Consider the following 22,989-nt stretch of genomic DNA (forward strand, 5'->3'; position numbering starts at 1 on the left):
AATATCAAATCGAATGTGGTTACAATGTGTGTGGCATAAAACATAGAGGATAGTTGGCTAGAATTGTTCTCCTGCGATTAAAATGCTTGACCGTGTTTAAAGGGTTCGAAAGATCTAAACGCCCAGCTTTCTTGCAGAACGATTTAACGTTGTGTTGAACTTAATGTAAAACTTAAAAAAACACAAAGACAGGTATAAAAAAAACTATCCCACGTAAACTTTTTGAATATTTTTATTTACATCATTTTATTTATTGAAGTTGTTGCCGCAGAAAAAGCAATCTGGAAATTTTAATGGACTCATACGAAATGCTTGTACATATATTGTATCGTCTTCATCTCATTCTTCTCATAATTACCTGTATAGAGCCAATATGCAATCATTCGTTTGGAATAACCTTCCTTAGCGAGAACCCCTGGCATCTCCCGTAATTAGTGACTAACGCAACCTTCACCTCCTTAGAAATTGACTTCCTATACGGAGAACTAACTGAGATGTACTACCACTCTGAAATACCTCCAGACAAATCGAATATATTAACTTTTCATTTTCTAATAAATTTGGGTTGAAAAATATCATTTGTCTAATTTTGTGGAAAACATTTTTCAGAAGTCATTTTTTATCTTTGTTGGAACTGTAACGCATAAATTATCCTTTAACTTCTTATTTCTTACATCTTACTGGACACCGACATTGCTCTAAATCTGAAATCTGTAGCGTAAAAATCAAACTTCTTTCATTAGTCAGAGCAATGTTTTGTAAGACAAAGTGATATTATCATTCAAGAGTTTCAGGTTAATTAAAAATAATTAATTGCTAAAGACTTTTAGAAAGTTAGAAAAAATATGCAAAATGACATTTTCATCTAATTCGAATATTCGATTGAATAGTTGATTATCATAAACTATTCACTAGAAAAAAATAAAAAAAAATGGAAGAGGTGTCCAACGTATAACTCAATTTCTCCGTATAGGCTTCCTGTTGTAAACGCCTGTTACTAATCCGCCCAATGGTGTTCGGAGTTACTTGTTACTAACGTTACGCGCTATTTAGCCTACTGAGAAATGAGTTTATTTTTAACAAATTTGTATTTTTCTCTTCCCTTACCCCCAACTCCCATGTCCACTCCGTTTGCTGTAATACTGTTTTCCAAATTCAAATTATCTCACCTGGTGGTTGGAAATCCCTAATTATTACCTTATTGTTTGTTCACAACCACCAATAAAACAAATTCATCTGCGCACGGTCACATTTGTGCGAACAATCTCGCTTCTATTGCGCATTGTCAAACTATCTCTGTATATGTGTGCGTGTGATGGGTGCCGCCATCATATCGTCGTCGTCATCGCCGCCGCCATTTTGTTTTGGTTTTTCGCTGGCCGGTGGTGTTCTGTGTGCTACTAAAACAATGAAACGAACAAACGACAATGTGCGTTTCGGTCGCCAGGGGGAATTCATGTTCGACATCCGGCAGCAGGAGAAGAACCTAATCAAGGCGGCCAAGATCCTCGGGGAGAGCAAATCACAGCTGCACACGCGGGAAACCACCGCCAAAACGAAGGTATTTATTCTCCATTGTATCCGTTCTCTCGGTGTTGTTGCACACTAATACACTAGTCGCGATGATAGTTGCGGAAAATGAGTCATGCTTTTTGGCTGTGTGTGCGTTGAGATGTTTCGTAAGTAAAACAAAGAAGGTTTTTGTTTGCGCTTGAGAGTGGTTTGAGAGTGCGGGTGTGCAGTAGTTGAAACGAAACAATAGAAATCAGAGCGGAGTGCAAAGTGAGTTCTTTCTATTTTTTAAACTTCAATTATGTAGATGGAATTCATCATTTTTCTTTTCTATTGTGCAGCATTTTTTTTTCTCAAATAATTTATTTTGCAATTTGTATCAACAATGACGTCATACACTGTGTATAATCCGTACAACACGTTTATTAGCAAAAATTTATGACTTTAAATCATAGTCAATTCTTACGACTACTTCCTGCGGACGTACCTAAAGTATATTAGTCAAAAATATTTCCTTAGAGTTAATTTTGTAGTCGAATTGAAAACAAGTGTAGTAATCTGATTTGTCTTTGTTGATACAGTCTACTGCAACAACAGGAAGTGTTCATAGAGATTCCCACTTTTCCGCAGGTTGCCGAATGCGTCAACATCATGAACAACATGCTGGAGTTGCTCTTCCATAGTGAAGAGGACATTGGTTCCACCGAGAATGATGTCCGACAGATCATGCAGATCCTGCTGCGCACAGTAATTCAGAGTTCGATCGCTATGGATCGGGACAATCCTTTGGTTGGTAATCTGGTGGCGATAATGTTGGGAATCTTCCGCTCTATGACGGCCGTACACTACCAGGCGTATGTGCAGAGTTTCCTCACCAGTTTCGATTTGTTAGACTTCCTTATGGAGATCCTCCTAGTGTTCAAAGAGCTTGTATCGAAGCCCGTGTTTCCGATAGATTGGCTCGACATGATAATGCACCAAAACACAGTCATATTAGAGAGTCTTCGGCACTTTTCCGGTATTATCATGGAGTGGTTCTTCTCACCATTCGAGAAGCAGGTTTGGTCAAACTACTTCCAATGTTCGATAACATTCTTGACGCAGCCATCGCTACAGCTGAACCTGTTCAGCAAAACCAAACAATCGATAATCTTGAGCAATTACCGGGACATTCGACGGGAGACGGCCTTCGAGATTCGGAAGATGTGGTTCAACCTGGGCGAGCATAAGATCATGTTTGTGCCGCAGTTGGTTGGTCCTATTCTGGAGATGAGCATGATTCCAGAAGTTGAACTTCGCAAAGCCACCATTCCGATCTTCTTCGACATGATGCAGTGTGAGTACTACAGCTCAAAGTATGTGATGGAGAGCTATGGGGATACCAAAAGGAACAACAGTCACATCAAGGGGAACTTTAATGATTTTGAAAAGGAAATCATAGAAAAACTCGACCACTACATCGAAGGCGGATACGGAGATGAGGAGTACAAGGACCTGTTTTATGAAATTATGCATGAGTCGTGTAGTAACCATAATACGCTACAGGCCTACGGTATCCAGTGCGTCCAAGTGTTGACCAGGTTAATGGAAAAGCTACTGGAGTACCGGTGTTTGATCCATGACGAAAGTAAAGAGAATAGGATGGCCTGCACGGTGAGCCTGCTGCAGTTCTACGCTGAGGTCAATCGAAAGGAAATGTACATCCGCTACGTGAATAAGCTCTGTGATCTGCATATGGAGTTTGACAACTTCACGGAAGCTGCGTACACTCTGAAGTTACACAGTAACGAACTTTGTTGGGACGACACCACACTTTCTCCGTTGTTGAAGTCCAGTCGCCACACCGGCTGCAGTACTCATTGGCATTTGAAAGAACGGCTCTATCGGAACATCATCGATCTGTTCGATCATGGTAAAATGTGGGAGTCGGCGATCGATATGTGCAAAGAGCTATCCCAACAGTACGAGAACGAATCGTACGATTACCTCAGCCTGGCGGAGTTGTACAAGAAGATGTCCCAGTTTTATGAGAAAATTCTTCGGGAAAAACGTTTTGAGTCGAATTATTATCGAGTGGCATTCTATGGGTACGGTTTTCCGCAATTCCTTCGCAACCAGGAGTTTGTATATCGGGGGAACGAGTACGAGGATTCCGGGTCGTTCAACACCCGTATTCTGAGCCAACACCCGCGGGCGGAGTTGGTACCGACGTTAAACCCAGGTCCGGAAATTCGTCAAAGTGAAGGTCAATTCATACAGATAGTAAAAGTGGATCCCGTTAGTCGAGACATTCGGATTCACAAAGACAAAAAGAACATTGCGTCGAATATTCTTAAGTTCTACCAGACGAACAACGTTAGTGAGTTTCAGTTTTCGCGACCAATACGGGACTCGAACGGAGGCGGTGATGACATTGCGGGCACTTCGTACGAGAGGACGATTCTGAGGACGACCGATGCGTTGCCGAATATTTTGCGGTGGTTCCCAGTGAAACACAGCGAGACAGTTGTGGTAAGTGCAATATCTAATTATTCTTGTTGAAGAGCAGTTGACCAAGATGATAAGTTAGTCTGGCTGGTCAGTTGACCAGGCCAGTTAGTTGACCAGGGCACTCAGTAGACCAAGTCAGTCAGTTGACCAGGCCGGTCGGTTCATCAGGCCGGACGATTGACCACGCCGGCCAGTTGATCATGTGGGTTAGTTGACCAGGCCGGTCAGTTGACCAGGCCAGTCAGTTGACCAGATCAGTTAGATGACCAGGCTTGTCAGTCGACCAGGCTGGCTAGTAAACCAGGTCGGTCAGTAGACCAAGCCAGTCAGTTGAATCAGGCCGGTCGGTTGATCAGGCCGGTCAGTTGACCATGTGGATCAATTGATTAGGCTTGTCAGTTGAGTCAGTTGAACCTGCATCAATTGACCAGGCCGGTCAGTTAACCAGATTGGTCAGTTGACCAGGCCGGTCATTTACCCAGGTTGGTCAGTTGACCAGGTTGGTCAGTTGACCAGGTCGGCCAGTTGACCAGGCGACTGATGTTTTATATCAACTGACCGGCCTGGTCAACTGATAGGCGTGGTCAACTGTTCAGCTCGGTCAACTAACCGGCCTGGTGAACTGATCAGCCTGGAACTCTGATCGGCCAGAATAACTGATTTATTTTATCAACTGACCAGCCGGACCAATTGATCGGTTTGGTCAACTGAAAGGCTTGATCAGCTGACCGGCATGGTGAAATGACTGCCTCGTCAACTGATCAGCTTAGACAACTGAGCAGCCTGGTCAACTGAGCAGAATGGTCGAATGATCGGTCTGATCAGCCTGATCAACTGATCGACCTGGTCTGGCCAGTCAGATGACCCGGCTGGTCAGTTGATATAAAAAATATGTTGTTCAGGCAGATCAGTCGACCAGTCTGCTCAGTTCACCAGGCTGATCAGTTGACCAAGCCAGTCATTTGACCAGGCCGGTCAGTTGATCAGGCTGGTCAGTTGACCAGGCCGGTTAGTTGACCCGGCCGGTTAGTTGACCCGGCCGGTTAGTTGACCAGGCTGTTCAGTTGACCAGGTCGTTCAGTTGATCAGGTCGGTCAGTTGACCAAGCTGGTCAGTTAACAGGTCGGTCAGATAACAGGCCGGTCAGTTGACCAGGCCGGTTAGTTGATATAAAATATCAGTTGATCAACCCGGTCAGTTGACCAAGCCGGTCAGTTTATCAAGCTGGTTAGTTGACCAAGCCAGTCATTTGACAAGGCCGGTCAGTTGATCAGGCTGGTCAGTTGACCAGGCCGGTTAGTTGACCAGGCCGGTTAGTTGACCAGGTCGTTCAATTGACCAGGTCGTTCAGTTGACCTGCCCGGTTAGTTGACCAAGCTGGTCAGTTGACCAGGCCGGTTAGTTGACCAGGCCGGTTTGGTCAACTAACCGGCCTCGGAGGTGAACTAGCCTTGGGCTAAAAACCTCTTTAATGAAGATTATAATAATAACTAACCGGCCTGGTCAACTAACCGGGCAGGTCAACTGACCGGCCTGGTTAACTGACCAGCTTGGTCAACCGACCTCAGTTGACCAAGTTGGTCAGTTAACTAGACCGATCAGTTGATCAGGTCAATCAGTTAACCATGCTGGTCGTTCACCTAGCCAATCAGTTGACTAGACCAGACAGTTGACCAGGATGGTCAGTTGAACAGAATGGTCAGTTGATCAGGCTAATATCCAAAACAAATTATTACGGAATAGAGCAGTAGGAAGTGCATTGTATTATTGTATGATTTTTCTCCTAGATCTCCCCAATCGAAATGGCGATCGAAACCATGGAAGCGAAAAACCGCGGCATTCGGGAACTAGTCTTGGAGCATCGTTCCGATCCAACCTTGCCGATTCACTCGCTAAGCGCCACCATCAACGGCGTCGTAGATGCAGCCGTCAATGGCGGAATTCCGATCTACGAGGACGCATTCCTAACTCCAGAATACCTGATCAAGTACCCGGAGGACGATCATTTGGTGGCACGGTTAAAGGACCTGATCGCATCGCAGATACCCCTACTAGACGTTGGCATCCAGGTGCACAAAGCCAAGGCACCGGATAGCCTGATGCCATTCCACGAACGGTTGGAGACCTGTTTTGCCGGACTGCAGCCCACGATCGAGGCAAAATACGGCAAGCGGACAACCGACATCAAGATCGACCGCGACAACGAGGTGACCCTGAGGCGACAAATCTCGGCCATGCCGCAGGTCAGCATCGACTCGAGTCGGTTGTCGGAGACCAGCATCGGTTCGTCAGAGTGAGTAGCTGAAGTAGTTTTTTTTTAAACCTTGATATACTTTAATTTTTTTACGATTTGCAGTAGCGGAATCTCCAAGAGCCAAAACAGCCGCCCAACTACGACTAGCTCCGGTGGTTTCAAATCCACTTTCACCAACTTTGCAACGAATTTCAACAGTACTAGGTAAGCTCTTTTGTTTAGTTTCTGAAGTAAGATACAAATTGTAAAAAAATATTGAATCAAAACACGCGTTTGCTCTCATGCAGTGGATTTCAATTTAACAACATAAACCCATGTAGAAAGAGTTTGAGAGTAATCTACGCTACCGCTAATCCGATTAGATCATATTTTTAATTTAGTTCTAGATCCATAGATTGTATAAAATAAATTCCCTCCTTTTTTATTTATCTCCCCATCACCAATCGTATCCTCACATCATTCCCCAACATGTTGCGGTCGTGAACCATCTTGTGTCACCCCTTCTTCAACCCATGTGGCGCGTAGTGACTTTTTCGAGTTCGATCGGCTGAGCCTGTCCAGCGTCAAGCTCGGGACGCAATCCGGCAAGCTGATCACCAATATTTCGACCAAGATCGGCAGCAAAATCAGACAGTGTGTATTTCCCACCGCTCGCCTGTACTGCGTTACGGTTGCTTTCCATTTTACTTTATAGTTACGATAGTGATAGATCGTCCAAGTCGAACAGCCCACACAATCTCACATATGGTTTTTCTTTTTCTTTTCATTTGTTTTGTGCTTTTATTTTTGCTTTTTGGTTCGTGAATTTGCCACGACTGTACAATTGATAAAAGATCATGGCCATCAAGATCGCTGCAAATGTTGTAGCAAACAAGCTGCTAGGCGTTAAAATCGTAGATTTTAAGGAGTGTGCGCTTTCTCGAAATAGGAATCGTAGGATCAAGCTAAGCAAAGTGCTATTTTATGTTTTTTAAATTGTGTTTTTTGTTGTTTGCCGTTATGCCAGATCTTTCAACGGAATGAAAACTGGCTTACTTAATCTCCTTCGTATACATCGTTGACTAATAGTCGATATCAAGTATTCTGACTTGACAAAAAACTCACTTGCTTACACTTTGTTCCGTTCTTCTTGATATCGAGACATCAAGACAGTTCGCCAGCGTTCTCCATCACTTAGATACACACTAAATTGTTCAAAAACTGTTACCATAATAGTCTTACCAAACGAATTGTTTTCTCTCTTCTTGTTTCATCACCTTTCGCCTACAAACCATCTACCTGTGATTGGAATGCAGACTCGATCTCTCGTCTCACTCGTTTCTTAATTCCAACGGGAAAATTATGTCCCAGAATATTTTTTCTTTTCTACAACATTAAAAGAAATTTTAAGTTTTTATTCTCCATTTTTGAGTGTGCCTTTCTGTTGGTTGAATTCTTCCGTTTTTCTGTTTTCGTTTTTTTCGTTATTCGTTTTCGGATCTTGTTTTCTGTTTCAATCATCATTGTTTTCTTTTTTTTCCTTCTTCGAAAATCACATCATTACGTTTCGTAGAACATCGCTCGGTAGCTCACCCGGTGCCAAGGGTAAAAAGGACAAGTACGGCACAAAGCGAAGATCGAGTCGTAAGGTAAGGGATTAAACGGTAGATCGAGCCACCTTCAACTCAACATGGATTACGTTTTTCCACTGACAGAGTGATCGAGATTCGCTGAATCTGCAAGTTTCCAACAGCCAGTTCTACACGTCCCCCATCACGGTGGCAAGCGAGGTCATCGGACTGGGAGGAGGCAACAGCAGCTGTAGCGATCGGGACAGTTTTGTGCTGCACAGTGGCCCGGCCAGTGTCGGTTCGCAAACAACCTGTTCGACCCCGACCGGCTGCAGCACACCGAAGGTCGAGCTAACCGAAGAGGTGAGTAGACGTTCATACGCGATTGCTAGGGCAGTTTAGGGTAAGGTTGGCATCTATGAATATTTGTACGGGAATGTGGAGGTAAATTGACCAACATTTTTATTTGCTTAAAAATTTTTATTTGCTTAATCGATTCTTTGACTTATTTAAGGTCAACTTTCCCAAAGAATCCATACTTTTTGACGCCATTGAATATTTTATAAATTTAAAACAAAAATCGAAAAAGTGCTGTTTTTTTAAAGATTGGCCCGATTTTGAACGAACATCGGATGATGTTTGTTTAAAATCGGGCGAAAAACAGCACTATTTATTTTTATTGGTTTTTTTTATGAAAGTTGATTATAAAAAGAAATAAAGAATCGACCGCGCGAATAAAAATTTTTGAAGGGAAAGGTCATTCTATAACTTAATGAATCTTGACGCACAAAACGTCAGAGATTGTTTAAGGTCACTCCTGACAGAATCCAGGTTTCATAGTGCTCGCGTTTTCGGGGGCACATCACCCGATACGGAAGCAACGCACAACTGTCAAAAAAGATTTAACAAATTCAAATGATCCTAAAAAGCCCCCTTTCGTTTATAAGTACATCGGTCAAGGTAGTCCAAGAATGCATAAACCGAAACTCTTTAAATTCTGCTTCAAGTTTGAGTAAGTAAAAATGTCAATTTTGTGTTTGAGACATTTCAAGACATGTTTTGGACTGAGCAACTTCTGTTGCTGCAAAGACAACATTTCGGAACGAATAAACCATCAGCCCAAATCGTCCGGGCCCATACATGGAACCGCAAATCAACTCACTCTATATGGTTCCAGCTCAGCGCTCTTTGTTTTTAATATCGTTCGTTAGAGAGAGTGATAAAACTACCTACTAGTGAGCTAAAAATTTGGACTTCGTACTCAAATTTAAGTTTTTTGAACTTTTTTGAGGTACTTTATTTCTTCTGTGTATATTTTTTTGAGCCAAATGCCCTGCGGAATCATATTACATCAGTTTGAACATGTCGAGGAAGCATTTTCTATTTATTTTAAATTTTTAAATTAAACAATCTTCCTTCCGACTTTTGAGTCTGAAAAACATCTGATGCGTTCAGAATGACAAGCTTTATCATTCTTTGGAAGAAAATCGAATATCGATTCTTCATTTTAGAACCCAATTTAGGGTCAATATGACCTCAGAGAATGAAGAGAAATCCGGAGAATTTAATATCATCAATGCCTTTAGGTGATTGTTCTGTTTTTGTTCTGTTTTAAGATTTAAGGCACTGCAAAATTATTAATGGATTTCTCAAATGCAATAAATAAACCTAACTGAAGTTATAGAACTTACATTTCTCCTCTGTTCCGTATCATAACCCATACCATCATTATTACACTTCCTCCCCTCTGTTCAGAGTCCAATCTTGTAGTAGCCGGTGCTCTGCCGCCTGGCTTTGCCTTTGCGGCCACCACCCAAACGGGAGTAGATCTTCTGCGGGGCGGGACTCTTCGGCTCGTTGATCCGGAAACACTTCCACAGTCCGTACCGCATTTCCAGTGCATCGAAAAACAGCGTCTCGTTGTTCCAGGTTACGTGGTGCTGAGCGTACTCGTAGATTTCCTTCAGCGGTGGATTCAAATGCGGTGCATTGTCGAACCGCCGGTTGAGCACCGTGTTGACGTAGGAAGTGAGCGAAGATCCGCGGTGGATCCAGTTGATCAGCGTCATGATGCTGATGAAGGTCGCATGAATGCGGTTGGTTTGCTGTGGAGTGTAGCGTGTTGACGATTCCAGTAGACGTCGTTGGATACCCAGCAGAAGACACACAACGGCGCAGGCCGTGTAACCGCAAGGGATCTCCACCAAAACCATGCAGATAACGTTGTAGAACACTTCGAGGTTGGTACGCCGTTGACTGTGATATTCTATAGCGATGGTCAAAGATTCGGTGAACTCGCGACGGTGGTCTTCAAATGTGTGTCGTTGAGCCGGATTGTATTGGTTGATGTCAATGTCGTAGTAGGTTCCTTCGTGAAATACTTTGGGAGTGTTGAACTCTAGAAAGTTACGCCCTCTGTCCAACATTTTTGCATAGATTCGACTGGCAAGGATGCTCTTCGAAGCGGTTTCCGAACGAATGTGGGATAGAAGGTATTCTTGAACAAACATTTCTTCTTGGCTAGGGATTTCCGAAAGAGTGAGAGTCGACGCCGCAAACTCTACTGTAGTCCCGAATTCAAGCATGGTCTCGTCGGAGAGCGTTGTATCGAAAGTAAGTGGAAGCATCGTTATTAACAATTTGATCAACTGTTCCGGTTTTATAACTCTTATTAGATTCCGTAGACATATTTCAAAGCCTCGTCGCAGTTCGTAGATTTGATTCTTCGATTCGCCTAGCACTGCGCTGCTGTGATAGAATCGTAACAGTTTCGATATGTCGGAGTGTTGGATTTCGTCCCAGTATTGAGGTTGGATGATATTCTGCAGGACGGTCATTGTGTGGCGAGCCTGCGGCACATCATTCTTCGCGAGTAAGGACTCAACGTAATTCACGATTTTGTAAAGCAGCAAAGACGCCGGGCTTTTGCACTCCAAAACCATGGTCAAGATTTCATCGCAAATAAACTCCACCTTCCAGAGATTCTCTCGTTGGAGAAAGTTCAGGATTGTATCGATGACCATGTCCTGCCTTTCCGGAATCAGCAAATAGATCAAGGATTGGAAGCACTTCTTTGCACTGACGAACGGTTGTTTTCGGAACCGATCGAAAAAACCGCGGCCCAGTTTGAGGTGTGCGACGTACGCCTGAACTAGCACTAGGGAACACTCCAGGATCATTTGTTTCTCGGGAATATATTGAAGAATTTCCCGTTCCGTATGCTTGATTATGTGGCGGAGAATCTTCACGTGTAAGATTTGTAGTGAATTAACTTGGAAAAGATTTGTTCTACTGAAAACTAACCTTCAAAGATTGTCGTCGTTGGATGTTCGTTGATCGAATGGTGGCGTCCAGAAAGATTGCGGTACTCTGCTTCAACTGTTGTGCCTTGTACCGGGCCCGAGAATCGGAATGCTTTGTGCTCGAATTAGTTAGGAATCGTATAATGCTGACCATTACTGTCATGGTGGAGTTCGTCATGCTATAATTTTTCTATAAACAAACGCCGCATGCATAGTCTACTTTGCTTTTTTCCGCATTTCACCGGGAAACTTTTACAAATATAGGGTATTGGGAGGTATTTCCGGCACAACCTTCTAAAGAGGGAACCCCGGAAACCCCTTTCTGAGGAACAGCGACGTTAAACCAGCTCCATTCACTGACCCCATCATCGGGTCTAGGCATCATCAAAAGCTGACCAACCAAGAAACTCCTTCCAACAGCAGCATCCCTCCGGAAATAACCGGAGGACACAATCCCAACCTCGAATCTGGTTTCTTCCCACTGACCAGCACAACTCAACTGGTACGTCTTACACATCACCCCTACGTTCCACTGGCTTACATCAAGGCAGTCTCCCAGCCTCCTATCCGACCCCCACGCTTCCACTGGAGGTCAAACTCTGCCTTTAGTGGAATATTAACGGGGTTTGGAACAGCTTACCCAATCTGGAGCTATTAACATACGAAAATCCTCCCTGGGTCATTGCCCTTCAGGAGGTCAATCTGATCTTCCTCCACGCAATAAATCGCTCCCTTGGTGGAAAGTATAAGTGGATCTTCAAAGTAGGTACCATTATCCGGTATTCCGTGGCTATCAGCTATGGTCGCTTTCGATGTACACCAATTCAACGTAGATCTCCCAGTCGTCGAAGTTCGTCTCCGAGGTAGCCTTCCAGTCAGAATGGTAAACGTATATCTACCATGCGGCTCGCCAACGGCATCACACAAAAGGTATGTGACATTATAGACGATTCTCCTGCCCTTCTCCTCTTCTTGGGAAATATGAACGCTCATCACCCAGCCTTGGGAGATTTTAGGTCAGTTCCCCGAGGTACTGCTCTACTAGAAATTTTCGAGACGTCAGACCTGGTACCTTTTCCGACGGTCATTCGCCCACGGTCATCGATGTGACCAGTGTCAGTCGATTCCTTCTCTCAGATCTCAAGTGGGAAGTGTTATTTATTCGGGAGCCCACGCAACTCCTCCGAACATGTCGTGGATGATATACCGCCGACTGTGTGGCATATGACTACCACCTTCGACGCGCGCTAGAGCAAAACAAACCGTCAACTCTACCCGACTTCACCCAAACCATCTTAGATGCCGCCGGTGCTACAATCCCACAAACCAGTAGCCGGCCAGGGCGGAAGGCACTCCGCTGGTGGTCTGATGAAACACGTCGGGTGGTAAAAGGAAGAAGAAAAGCTTTCCTTGCACTAAGAAGGCTTTCCGTTGGTCATCCAGGCAAGGTAAGCGCGTTACAGTTGTACAAAAAGAAACATTATGAATGCAGGTCAGTCATTCAAGAGGCCAAAAGGAAACAATGGGAAGACTTCCTCGACTCTATTAACCCGGCTCAATCCGCCGCTGAACTATAGGGAAAAGTGAATGCGCTCAGTGACAAACGCAGATCTTCCCCCATTCACCTCGATGCTCAAGATCGTACCCTCTTCGTTCCCCCTGAGATGGCTAACACACTCGGGGAATACTTCGCAACAGATGTCAGGCCATTTGGCCGAAGGTCATTAGGCCGAATGGTCATTAGGCCGAATGGCCATTAGGCCGAATTAGCAAAAAGAAGCAAAAAGTGAAAATGAAAAGTTCTTTCTTCACCTTACTCCTTCTTCCTTCTTCCTTCTGCTGTCTGTCTTCTTCCTTCTTCCTTCTTGCATCTTCCTTCTGCTGTCTGTCTTCTTCCTTCTTCTTTCTTTTTTCTTCCTTCTCCCTTCTTCTTTCTTCATTCTTCATTCTTCCTTCATTCTTCATTCTTCAGTCTTCCTTTTTCCATCTTTCTTCTTACCTCTTTACTTCCTTCTTCCTTCTTACTTCTTTCTTCTTTCTTCTTCCTTTTTTCTTTTTCCTTCTTCTTTCTTTCTTTTTCCATCCTTCTTACTTCTTTACTTCCTTCTTCCTTCTATCTTCTCCCTTCTTCCTTCTTCATTCTTCCAATTTTCTTCTTCTTTCTTCCTAATTTCTTCTTTCTTCTTTCTTCTTTCTTCATACTTCTTACTTCTAACTTCTTCACTTCCTTCTTTCTTCTTCCTTCTTCCTTTTTCCTTTTTCATTCTTCCTTCTTCCTTCTTCTTTCTTCCTTTTACCTTCTTCCTTTTTCCTTCTTTTTTCTTCCTTCTTCCTTCTTTCCCCTTCTTCCTTCCTCCTTCTTCCTTCTTCCCTCTTCCTTTTTCCATCTTCCTTCTTCCTTCTTCCTTATTACTTCTTCCTTCTTTCTTCTTGATGATGATGATGATGATGGTCCCGCCACATACCCCTACAAAGGTTTGAGCTAGACGATTTATCTTTAAGATAATTAATTGAATGATATAATAACAATTTAATCAGATTTGCAAAAAACAAAAACGATCTGATTACCATCACAGATATGAATTACTTAACTTTTCATTACTATCCAGCAAAAAGGTAAATTAAAAAAAAACTGTTGTTTTCATCTACAGATTCTCATAAGCATCGGTAGTGATACTTCGAGTTTATACTAAAATGCAAAACTTGTGATACCTCTCGCACAGATTTCAAAAGTTCCACCAAGAATCGCGTTTCATGTTTATACAAGACCACTTAACGTTTATCACTCGTAAGCATCAATAAAATTAATAATCTAAGTCGTCAACAAAACTAAAACTTGTGTTACCGCTCCGTCGATATCAAAAGTTTCGGTATCAACCACGGGAACAAAACTCTACCAGATAGCCCATTACTAATCCAAGAATCATTCAAACAGTTGAAAATGCGCAAGACTGTACATAAATTTAAAAATATCATTCATATCTGCTTTGCGCGCGCGAGACTCAAACTTTTGTAGACTACACAAAAATGGTCAAATTACAATTACGTCAATATATATAAAATCCATCGTCATCATCGAGGCGAACAAAATAGTTTATCAGTGCCTCAATAAATAAAAAATACAATTGTCCAAACAAGCAATCCGTAGGTCAAACTTCGTCAAGATACAAAATTTATTGAATTATAAAAGTCAACTAAGTAGCTGCTTAAAGGCAGCTTTTACGTGTGAAACACAAAGTCTCTTAAACTGTGATAGTGTAGTTGCACGTTTGATATGTGTAGGCATCGAATTGAAATAATTGATACCTTTAAAAAACAAAGAATTTTGTGAAGCTCCATGCAAAAAGTACGGTGTTCTTATATCTTCCGCGTTTCTAGTGTAATACATATCTATGAATGTCACTCTCTCTTTCAATTCGATCACACAAATATCGAGGCAGCAATCCGTTAATTACTTTAAAAATGAACACCATTGTCAAATACACAATTCTTTGCTTCACCGAGAGCCACTGCAAAGCATCCAACAAAAAAGTTGAGGAAGTGAATCTGCTACATCTCAAAATCAAACGCATAATCTTATTCTGCAAACGCTGCAATCTCGATATTTGTGTCTGATTTGCTAAAAACAAAATGGAAGGACAAAAGTCCAAGTGAGGAGAGATGATTGATTTGTACAACTGTATTTTGCTAGCAATATTTAATTCGTTTTTCAGTCGACAGAGGATTCCATACTTCTTGGCTATTTTCTTGATGACATTGTCAATGTGTTGGTCAAATTTCAATTTATCATCAATAATCACGCCAAGATATTTAATTTCCCGTACGCGATCAAGTGTCTCTCTTCTTCCATTTTTCTTCTTCCTTTCTCCTTCTTCCTTCTTCTTTCTTCTTCTTCTTTCTTCCTTCTTCCTTCTTCCTTCTTTCTTCTTTCTTCTTCCTTCTTCTATCTTCATTCTTCTTTCTTCCGTCTTCCTTCATTCTTCTTCTTTCTTTCTTTCTGTCTTTCTTTTTTCTTTCTTCTTTCATCTTTCTTCTTTCTTCTTCCTTCTTCCTTCTTCCTTCTTCCTTCTTACTTCTTCCTTCTTACTTCTTTACTTCCTTCTTCCTTCTTCCTTATTACTTTTTCCTTCTTTCTTCCTTCTTCCTTATTCCATATTTTCTTCTTCCTTTCTCCTTCTTCCTTCTTTATTCTTCTTTCTTCCTTTTTCCTTCTTCTACCTTCTTTCTTCTTCCTTCTTCTATCTTCATTCTTCCGTCTTCATTCGTTCTTCTTCTTTCTTTCTTTCTTTGTTTCTTTCTTTCTCCTTTCTTCTTCCTTCTTCCTTCTTTACTTTCTTCTTCCTTCTTCCTTCTTCATTCTTACTTCTTTACTTCTTCCTTCCTTCTTTCTTCTTCCTTCTTCATTCTTTCTACTTCCTTCTTCCTTCTCACTTCTTTCTTCGAGGAGGATCCCCCAGTGATCGGGCAGCCCGGGAACCCCATCTCGAGCCTTAAGTCCCTTTGCGTTTCTTCAACACTGTATTACTCCAAAAAGATCAGCTGGGCTCCATCAAAATTAATCAACAAAATCGGAGGTAATCACCTTCAGTATAACTTGAACCCGCCCGATATTAATACATAGCTGGAACAAAGTCAATTGCCCACATTATGGATGGAAATCCGTCGTGGCAGCGTACCAGATTTCTATCCGTAATGTAGGCAATTACCTTGAAAGTAGATTTTTGTACAGAAAAATTATATCAACGTTTGTTATAATGTTGATATGGAGGTATCAACCTCTGTTTTAATTGTGTTATGGCTAGAGGTATTTTTGATATAATTTTTGTTATTTTAACAACTAACCAGCAAAATTGATAACACATTTTGTTACAATATTTTTCTGAAATAAATAACTCCCCTTGTTATAATTTTGTTATGCATTATTGATCGGGTGGGGGGTCACGACCCACTACTTTGGGTAACTATGCTCTACGTATTTTCTGGTCATGCCTCATCAGCTAAGCAAGTTCCTCGAGTTGTTTGTCAGAATAGCCTAAAGATTGTCGCTGAAGTGCAGCGTTCTGAGTAGATTCCAACCCAAGTAATATTTTAAGATTTATAACGCTCTTAAAGACCATAATTCAGAGTGTTATGAAACCAGCATATAATCAAAATGGTACTAGGGAATTTTAATACGCATATCGTCCTGCCAAAACAGGTGATCTATTTTCATTGACCAGTGCAGTGGACAACGGACTGAATTCTGGCGATTTTGGGGTTCTGCCGCTGCATCAAACAGGAATAATGATCTCCGGAGAGCAGCATAACAAGTTCAATAGGATATCGACTACCTTTTAAATACCTTTCGTCTAATGTCCAGTTCCTGTTTCGACCAGTTTTACAAACGGACCAAATTTAATCAAATTTGCATATTTTAAGTGTTAAGGCTATCTATTTTTCGTTTGTAATTGGTTGTTTAAACCTATAACTGTTGTTAATTTCAAAAACCTTGCTTACGGAAGGTTTCTGGGTTGGACCTGAGGGTCGCTACTTTGGTCCCCTCCCCTTAGGCTGAGTGCCCTTCTGACCACGGCATCACCATGGCTATCGTGACTGACTATCAAAGTTAAAACTCAATAAAGAGGAAAAAAATCAATTTTAACTAGCAGAATTGTAAATTCTCGTGTGAGCATAGGGGGCAGGGTTGTTAATCGATAAATTATCGTCGTTAATTTAACGCCAACTTCGATAACGATGACGGTTGTACGATGATGCTTCGTTGACGATAAAGTGAGCGTTGAATCAACGTTATCGTTATCGAGCATTCGTTGATTTATCGAAAATTATCGAGTTAACTGTAACATGTACTACAGTTAAAAGTACAAATATTCGCAAGTTGGGTTTGCAATATTTATTTTAAGTATTTTATCGCCTTACAATATTAAGAAACGTCTTTCAATTTTGGGATTAAATGGGATTAATGAGGTCACCGAATTGACCAAAACATTTTTTCAGTCAATAATTAAATTTCTTACAGAGTCGCATTTATCCATAGTAGAGAATATGAGAGCATTTTCAATGTCTATACCCTAGCAGCACACATGTTCCACGTAGGTCACTGCAACTTATATGTGACCAGATTCAGTCACATTCAAGTTGCTGCAACCATTTTTATCTGACTTGTGCTGCTTGGGTACTTATGTTTAATAAAAAAATCTATTTTGAAGATCCGGAGCACCCACTTGTATGATTATTTTATGACTCACAGTGTAGATCAAACTCCTTAGCCTAACCAAATCGTATTGAATAAGTGACGAGGTTAGTCCACCAATCTATTGAGAGTACCTACATATGTTTACATATGTTAAGCGACCGTGTGCCGCTCAAAGCGCACAAGCCCAAGTCCTGGTGTTAGGTGGGACGCTAAACAGCCCTGACACGACGGCCCTCCGACGAGACAGGAGGTTTGCGCAGGCCCAATAAGCGGGCTTTAAAAACAACAATTACGAACGACATAGATCATACGACTCGATACAATCGGCAACGACTTGGGCGACGAAAAAAGGATCACGATTGGAAGCTTGGAACATGGAACTGCAAGTCGCTAGGCTTTGCAGGTTGCGATAGGATAATCTACGATGAATTACATCCCCGCAACTTCGATGTCGTAGCGCTGCAGGAAATCTGCTGGACAGGACAGAAAGTGTGGAAAAGCGGGCATCGAGCGGCTACCTTCTACCAAAGCTGTGGCACCACCAACGAGCTGGGAACCGGCTTCATAGTGCTGGGAAAGATGCGCCAACGCGTGATTGGGTGGCAGCCAATCAACGCAAGGATGTGCAAGCTGAGGATAAAAGGCCGTTTCTTCAACTATAGCATCATCAACGTGCACTGCCCACACGAAGGGAGATCCGACGACGAGAAAGAAGCGTTCTATGCGCAGCTGGAGCAGACATACGATGGATGCCCACTGCGGGACGTCAAAATCGTCATCGGTGACATGAACGCTCAGGAAATGTAAAGACCGGTCATCGGACCGGATAGTCTGCATACCGTATCGAACGACAACGGCCAACGATGCATAAACTTTGCAGCCTCCCGCGGAATGGTAGTCCGAAGCACTTTCTTCCCCCGAATATCCACAAGGCCACATGGAAATCACCTAATCAAGTAACGGAAAACCAAATCGACCACGTTCTAATCGACGGTAAATTCTTCTCCGACATCACGAACGTACGCAGTTACCGCAGTGCGAATATTGAATCCGACCACTACCTCGTCGCAGTATGTCTGCGCTCAAAACTCTCGACGGTGATCAACACGCGTCGGAGTCGTCCGCCGCGGCTTAACATTGGGCGGCTACAAGACGGTAGACTAGCCCAAGACTACGCGCAGCAGCTGGAAGTGGCACTCCCAACGGAAGAGCAGCTAGGCGCAGCATCTCTTGAAGATGGCTGGAGAGATATTCGATCCGCCATTGGAAGCACCGCAACCGCTGCACTAGGCACGGTGGCTCCGGATCAGAAGAAACGACTGGTATGACGGCGAATGTGAGCAGTTAGTTGAGGAGAAGAATGCAGCATGGGCGAGATTGCTGCAACACCGCACGAGGGCGAACGAGGCACGATACAAACGGGCGCGGAACAGACAAAACTCGATTTTCCGGAGGAAAAAGCGCCAGCAGGAAGATCGAGACCGTGAAGAGACGGAGGAACTGTACCGCGCTAATAACGCACGAAAGTTCTATGAGAAGTTGAACCGTTCACGTAAGGGCCACGTGCCACAGCCCGATATGTGTAAGGACATAAACGGGAACCTTCTTACGAGCGAGCGTGAGGTGATCCAAAGGTGGCGGCAGCACTACGAAGAACACCTGAATGGCGATATGGCAGACAACGGTGGCGGTATGGTAATGAACCTAGGAGCACGTGCGCAGGACATGCGACTTCCGGCTCCGAATCTCCAGGAAATCCAGGAGGAGATCGGCCGGCTGAAAAACAACAAAGCCCCTGGAGTTGACCAACTACCAGGAGAGCTGTTTAAACACGGTGGTGAAGCACTGGCTAGAGCGCTGCATTGGGTGATTACCAAGCTTTGGGAGGATGAGGTTCTGCCGCAGGAGTGGATGGAAGGTGTCATGTGTCCCATCTACAAAAGGGCGATAAGCTGGATTGTAGCAACTACCGCGCAATCACATTGCTGAACGCCGCCTACAAGGTACTTTCCCAAATTTTATGCCGTCGACTAACACCAATTGCAAGAGAGTTCGTGGGGCAGTACCAGGCGGGATTTATGGGTGAACGCTCTACCACAGACCAGGTGTTCGCCATACGTCAGGTATTGCAGAAATGCCGCGAATACAACGTGCCCACACATCATCTATTCATCGACTTCAAAGCCGCATATGATACAATCGATCGGGACCAGCTATGGCAGCTAATGCACGAAAACGGATTTCCGGATAAACTGATACGGTTGATCAAGGCGACGATGGATCGGGTGATGTGCGTAGTTCGAGTTTCAGGGGCATTCTCGAGTCCCTTCGAAACCCGTAGAGGGTTACGGCAAGGTGATGGTCTTTCGTGTCTGCTATTCAACATCGCTTTGGAGGGAGTAATACGAAGGGCAGGGATTGACACGAGTGGTACGATTTTCACGAAGTCCGTCCAGTTATTTGGTTTCGCCGACGACATTGATATCATGGCACGTAACTTTGAGAGGATGGAGGAAGCCTACATCAGACTGAAAAGCGAAGCTAAACGGATTGGACTAGTCATCAACACGTCGAAGACGAAGTACATGATAGGAAGAGGCTCAAGAGAGGTCAATCAGAGCCACCCACCACGAGTTTCTATCGGTGGTGACGAAATCGAGGTGGTTGAAGAATTCGTGTACTTGGGCTCACTGGTGACCGCCGATAACGATACCAGCAGAGAAATTCGGAGACGCATAGTGGCTGGAAATCGTACGTACTTTGGACTCCGCAAGACGCTTCGATCGAATAGAGTTCGCCGCCGTACCAAACTGACTATCTACAAAACGCTTATAAGACCGGTAGTTCTCTACGGACACGAGACCTGGACGATGCTCGTGGAGGACCAACGCGCACTGGGAGTTTTCGAAAGGAAAGTGTTGCGTACCATCTATGGTGGGTTGCAGATGGCGGACGGTACGTGGAGGAGGCGAATGAACCACGAGCTGCATCAGCTGTTGGGAGAACCATCCATCGTTCACACCGCGAAAATCGGAAGACTGCGGTGGGCCGGGCACGTAGCCAGAATGTCGGACAGTAATCCGGTGAAAATGGTTCTCGACAACGATCCGACGGGAACAAGAAGGCGAGGTGCACAGCGGGCAAGGTGGATCGATCAGGTGGAGGACGACTTGCGGACCCTCCGCAGACTGCGTGGTTGGCGAAGTGCAGCCATGAACCGAGCTGAATGGAGAAGTCTTTTATGTGCAGCACAGGCCACTCCGGCCTTAGTCTGATGATAAATAAAACATATGTTTACTCGGTACTGGTGTTCTATGCCTAGAATGCAGCACTATTTCTAGAATGTCCCGCTTCAATCAAAATTATTCCTGGCCAACAAACTGCAAACAATTTGTTCCGTTCTCGGCTTCTGTCAAAATTTTACATCAACTTCATTCGCGTAATCTAGTAACCCCATTATCGCAAAATTATCGAGTTAACTCCGATAATAATTCAGTTGATTCATTGTTATCGTAGCAACCGATAACGTTGATCACAATGAACTTTATCGGCGATAACGATAAATTAACGATTAACAACCCTATTAGGGGTCGTACACTAGTTACGTAAGCATATTTTCTGGGTTTTTCGAACCCTCCTCCCCCCATGTAAGATTTTTCCTATACAAATTATTACAAGGTAAACTTCGATATAACGTACATATCGATTTCAAAGTTGTACGTTATATCGAATTGTACGTTATATCGAAGCATGAGTAATAGGGTGGCTCAAAAAACACTTTTTTAAATTTTTTGATGGGCCGCCCTTTTATTCGGTTCTATTTAATGCCCTGATGCTCTGGACAACATTTCAGCCAAATCGGCCAACGTTTGGGCGGTGCTAAACTCGTTGGCAGTTTATATGCAAAATGTATGCAGAAACATCTCAAAACAGTTGGACGGCACAATTTACGATCAAGAACCATGAAACTCATTCAGGTCTTGTAGAATTAAATACAGAATGTTATGCTGAAAACCGCGAGAAGATTAGAGTTTGTTAGGCAAAGATATTAGTATTTTACTGGAGTGTTGTGCGCGTGAATTTATTTCTTTTCAAAGGTAAAAGAAACGAAAGTTGCTTAAAGCCTGCTTCAGAGAAATGATAATAACTTAGCTGGGGAAGCTCTAATCTTCTCGCGGTTTTCTGCATAACATTCTGTATTAAATTCTTCAAGATCTGAATGAGTAGCTAGTTCTTCATCGTAAGTTGTGCCGGCCAACTGCAATTCACTGTTTTTGGATGTTTCTGCATACATTTTTGCATATAAACTTACTAACGAGTTTAGCATCGCCCAAACGTTGACCGATTTGGCTGAAATTCTGAGCATCAAAAGAACTGAATAAGAGGACGGCCTTAAAAAAAATTTAAAAAGTTTTTCCCATACTAATTTGAGCCACCCTAATGAGTAATCATCCTTATTTTACACTACTTAAATGTTGTCTATCATTGTCTATCTTTATGGACGATTTTTTTTTATATAAGGCTCAGATAGCAGAGTGAAACAGCTTTTCTCGTGAACAATTCCAACAAACGTGGTCGTTACTAAGAAAAATTACCCGAAGATTGAATTCTTCATTTTATATCTATATAAAGCACAGGAAATAAGAGGCTGAGAGGCACAGGCTTGCTTTTCGTTGCACCGTTTGCATGAATATTCTGATATCACGCTAATTTTGATCAATTTTATTCGAAATTTCAGATAGTATTTCTAGAGAAGTTCCTAAATAAAAGTCAGGAGAAATGTAGAATTTTTTCATCGGTAATTTCTTTGATAATTTTTTTAGAGATTCCTTTAGAAATTTTTTTCTTCAATAAAACCATACAAAATACCTGAAATCTATCCGATATTTTGTTGGATGTATTCTTCTAAAAAAAATTAATACTTACTTGAATGTATTTCCAACAGAATGTTTGAAGGATTTTTTGATGGATTTTGAAAGAATTCTCCGAAGGATTTTTCGCTGGTATCATCAAAAAACATTCTAAAGGAATTTCCTTAGAAATGTTAAAAGAAATTCTGAAGAAAATTCCAGAGGAATTTCCAAAGAAAAGCCAAAAAAAAAAACTGAGAAATATATTAAGTAATTTCCTGCAGAAAGTTCTGAAAGATTTGCTAGAGAAAGTTCTCGAGGAATTTCTGGTGGACTATAGAAAAGCCTGATTTTTTTTAAATTTTGGCTGACGTCTATTTTAATTTAGCAATTAAGTTCAACGCTAACAGCAATTTCCGAAGAAATTTATTAAGGTGTTTGTGAAAGAATCTCCAAAGGGATTTCCGGTTGAATTCCTGAAAGAACTCTACGAAACTCTAAATAAAAAATTAATAAAAATTCTAAAGAAACTTCCGAAGAAATTCCTACGCGAATTTTCAAAACCTTAATAGTTTTCCGAAGGAATTTGTAAAGGAATTTCCCAAAGGAATTTTCGAAGGAATATCAGAAAGAATTACCAAAATATATTTCGCAGACATTTCTAAAATAGTTTCGGAGGGTATTTCCGGAGAATGTTTAAAATGAATGATTTGAAGAATTTCCGAGAGAATTCCAGGGGCAAGTTTTGAATTCCGAAGGAGTTCATGAGGTAGATTCTTAAGAGAAGTAACTCTTAAAATTCATTTTTCAATTTTCGAAGAAACATTGAGAAGGAATT

General features: G+C 42.5%; 2 protein-coding genes across 8 annotated transcripts in view; one reads left to right on the forward strand and one right to left on the reverse strand.

Moving 5' to 3' along the window:
* Positions 1–22,989, forward strand: part of LOC134219917 (dedicator of cytokinesis protein 1) — a 190,360-nt gene that overhangs the window by 156,161 nt on the left and 11,210 nt on the right. Inside the window, exons 6-12 of one of the 7 annotated variants that reach the window (XM_062698825.1) lie at positions 1,448–1,561; positions 2,143–4,023; positions 5,790–6,295; positions 6,359–6,460; positions 6,782–6,889; positions 7,809–7,884; positions 7,951–8,169. In XM_062698825.1, coding sequence (XP_062554809.1) covers positions 1,448–1,561; positions 2,143–4,023; positions 5,790–6,295; positions 6,359–6,460; positions 6,782–6,889; positions 7,809–7,884; positions 7,951–8,169 — 3,006 coding nt within the window. The other 6 variants (XM_062698831.1, XM_062698837.1, XM_062698849.1 and 3 more) reach the window with 6 other exon arrangements.
* On the reverse strand, positions 9,127–11,383 carry LOC134219963 (uncharacterized). The gene is made up of 2 exons (XM_062698873.1): positions 11,110–11,383; positions 9,127–11,048 (listed from the first exon to the last, which is right to left on the reverse strand). The coding sequence occupies exons 1-2, from the start codon at positions 11,284–11,286 to the stop codon at positions 9,558–9,560; spliced, it is 1,668 nt and encodes a 555-aa protein (XP_062554857.1). The 5' UTR covers positions 11,287–11,383; the 3' UTR covers positions 9,127–9,557.

The sequence above is a fragment of the Armigeres subalbatus genome, chromosome 1 (genome assembly GCF_024139115.2).
Source record: "Armigeres subalbatus isolate Guangzhou_Male chromosome 1, GZ_Asu_2, whole genome shotgun sequence".
Lineage (NCBI taxonomy): Eukaryota > Metazoa > Arthropoda > Insecta > Diptera > Culicidae > Armigeres > Armigeres subalbatus.

Coding starts and splice junctions, on each gene's coding strand:
- LOC134219963 (XM_062698873.1), bottom strand. CDS start 11,286: ATGACGAACTCCACCATGACAGTAATGGTCAGCATTATACGATTCCTA. Junction 11,049..11,109: donor AACGACGACAATCTTTGAAG/GTTAGTTTTCAG, acceptor TTACACGTGAAG/ATTCTCCGCCACATAATCAA.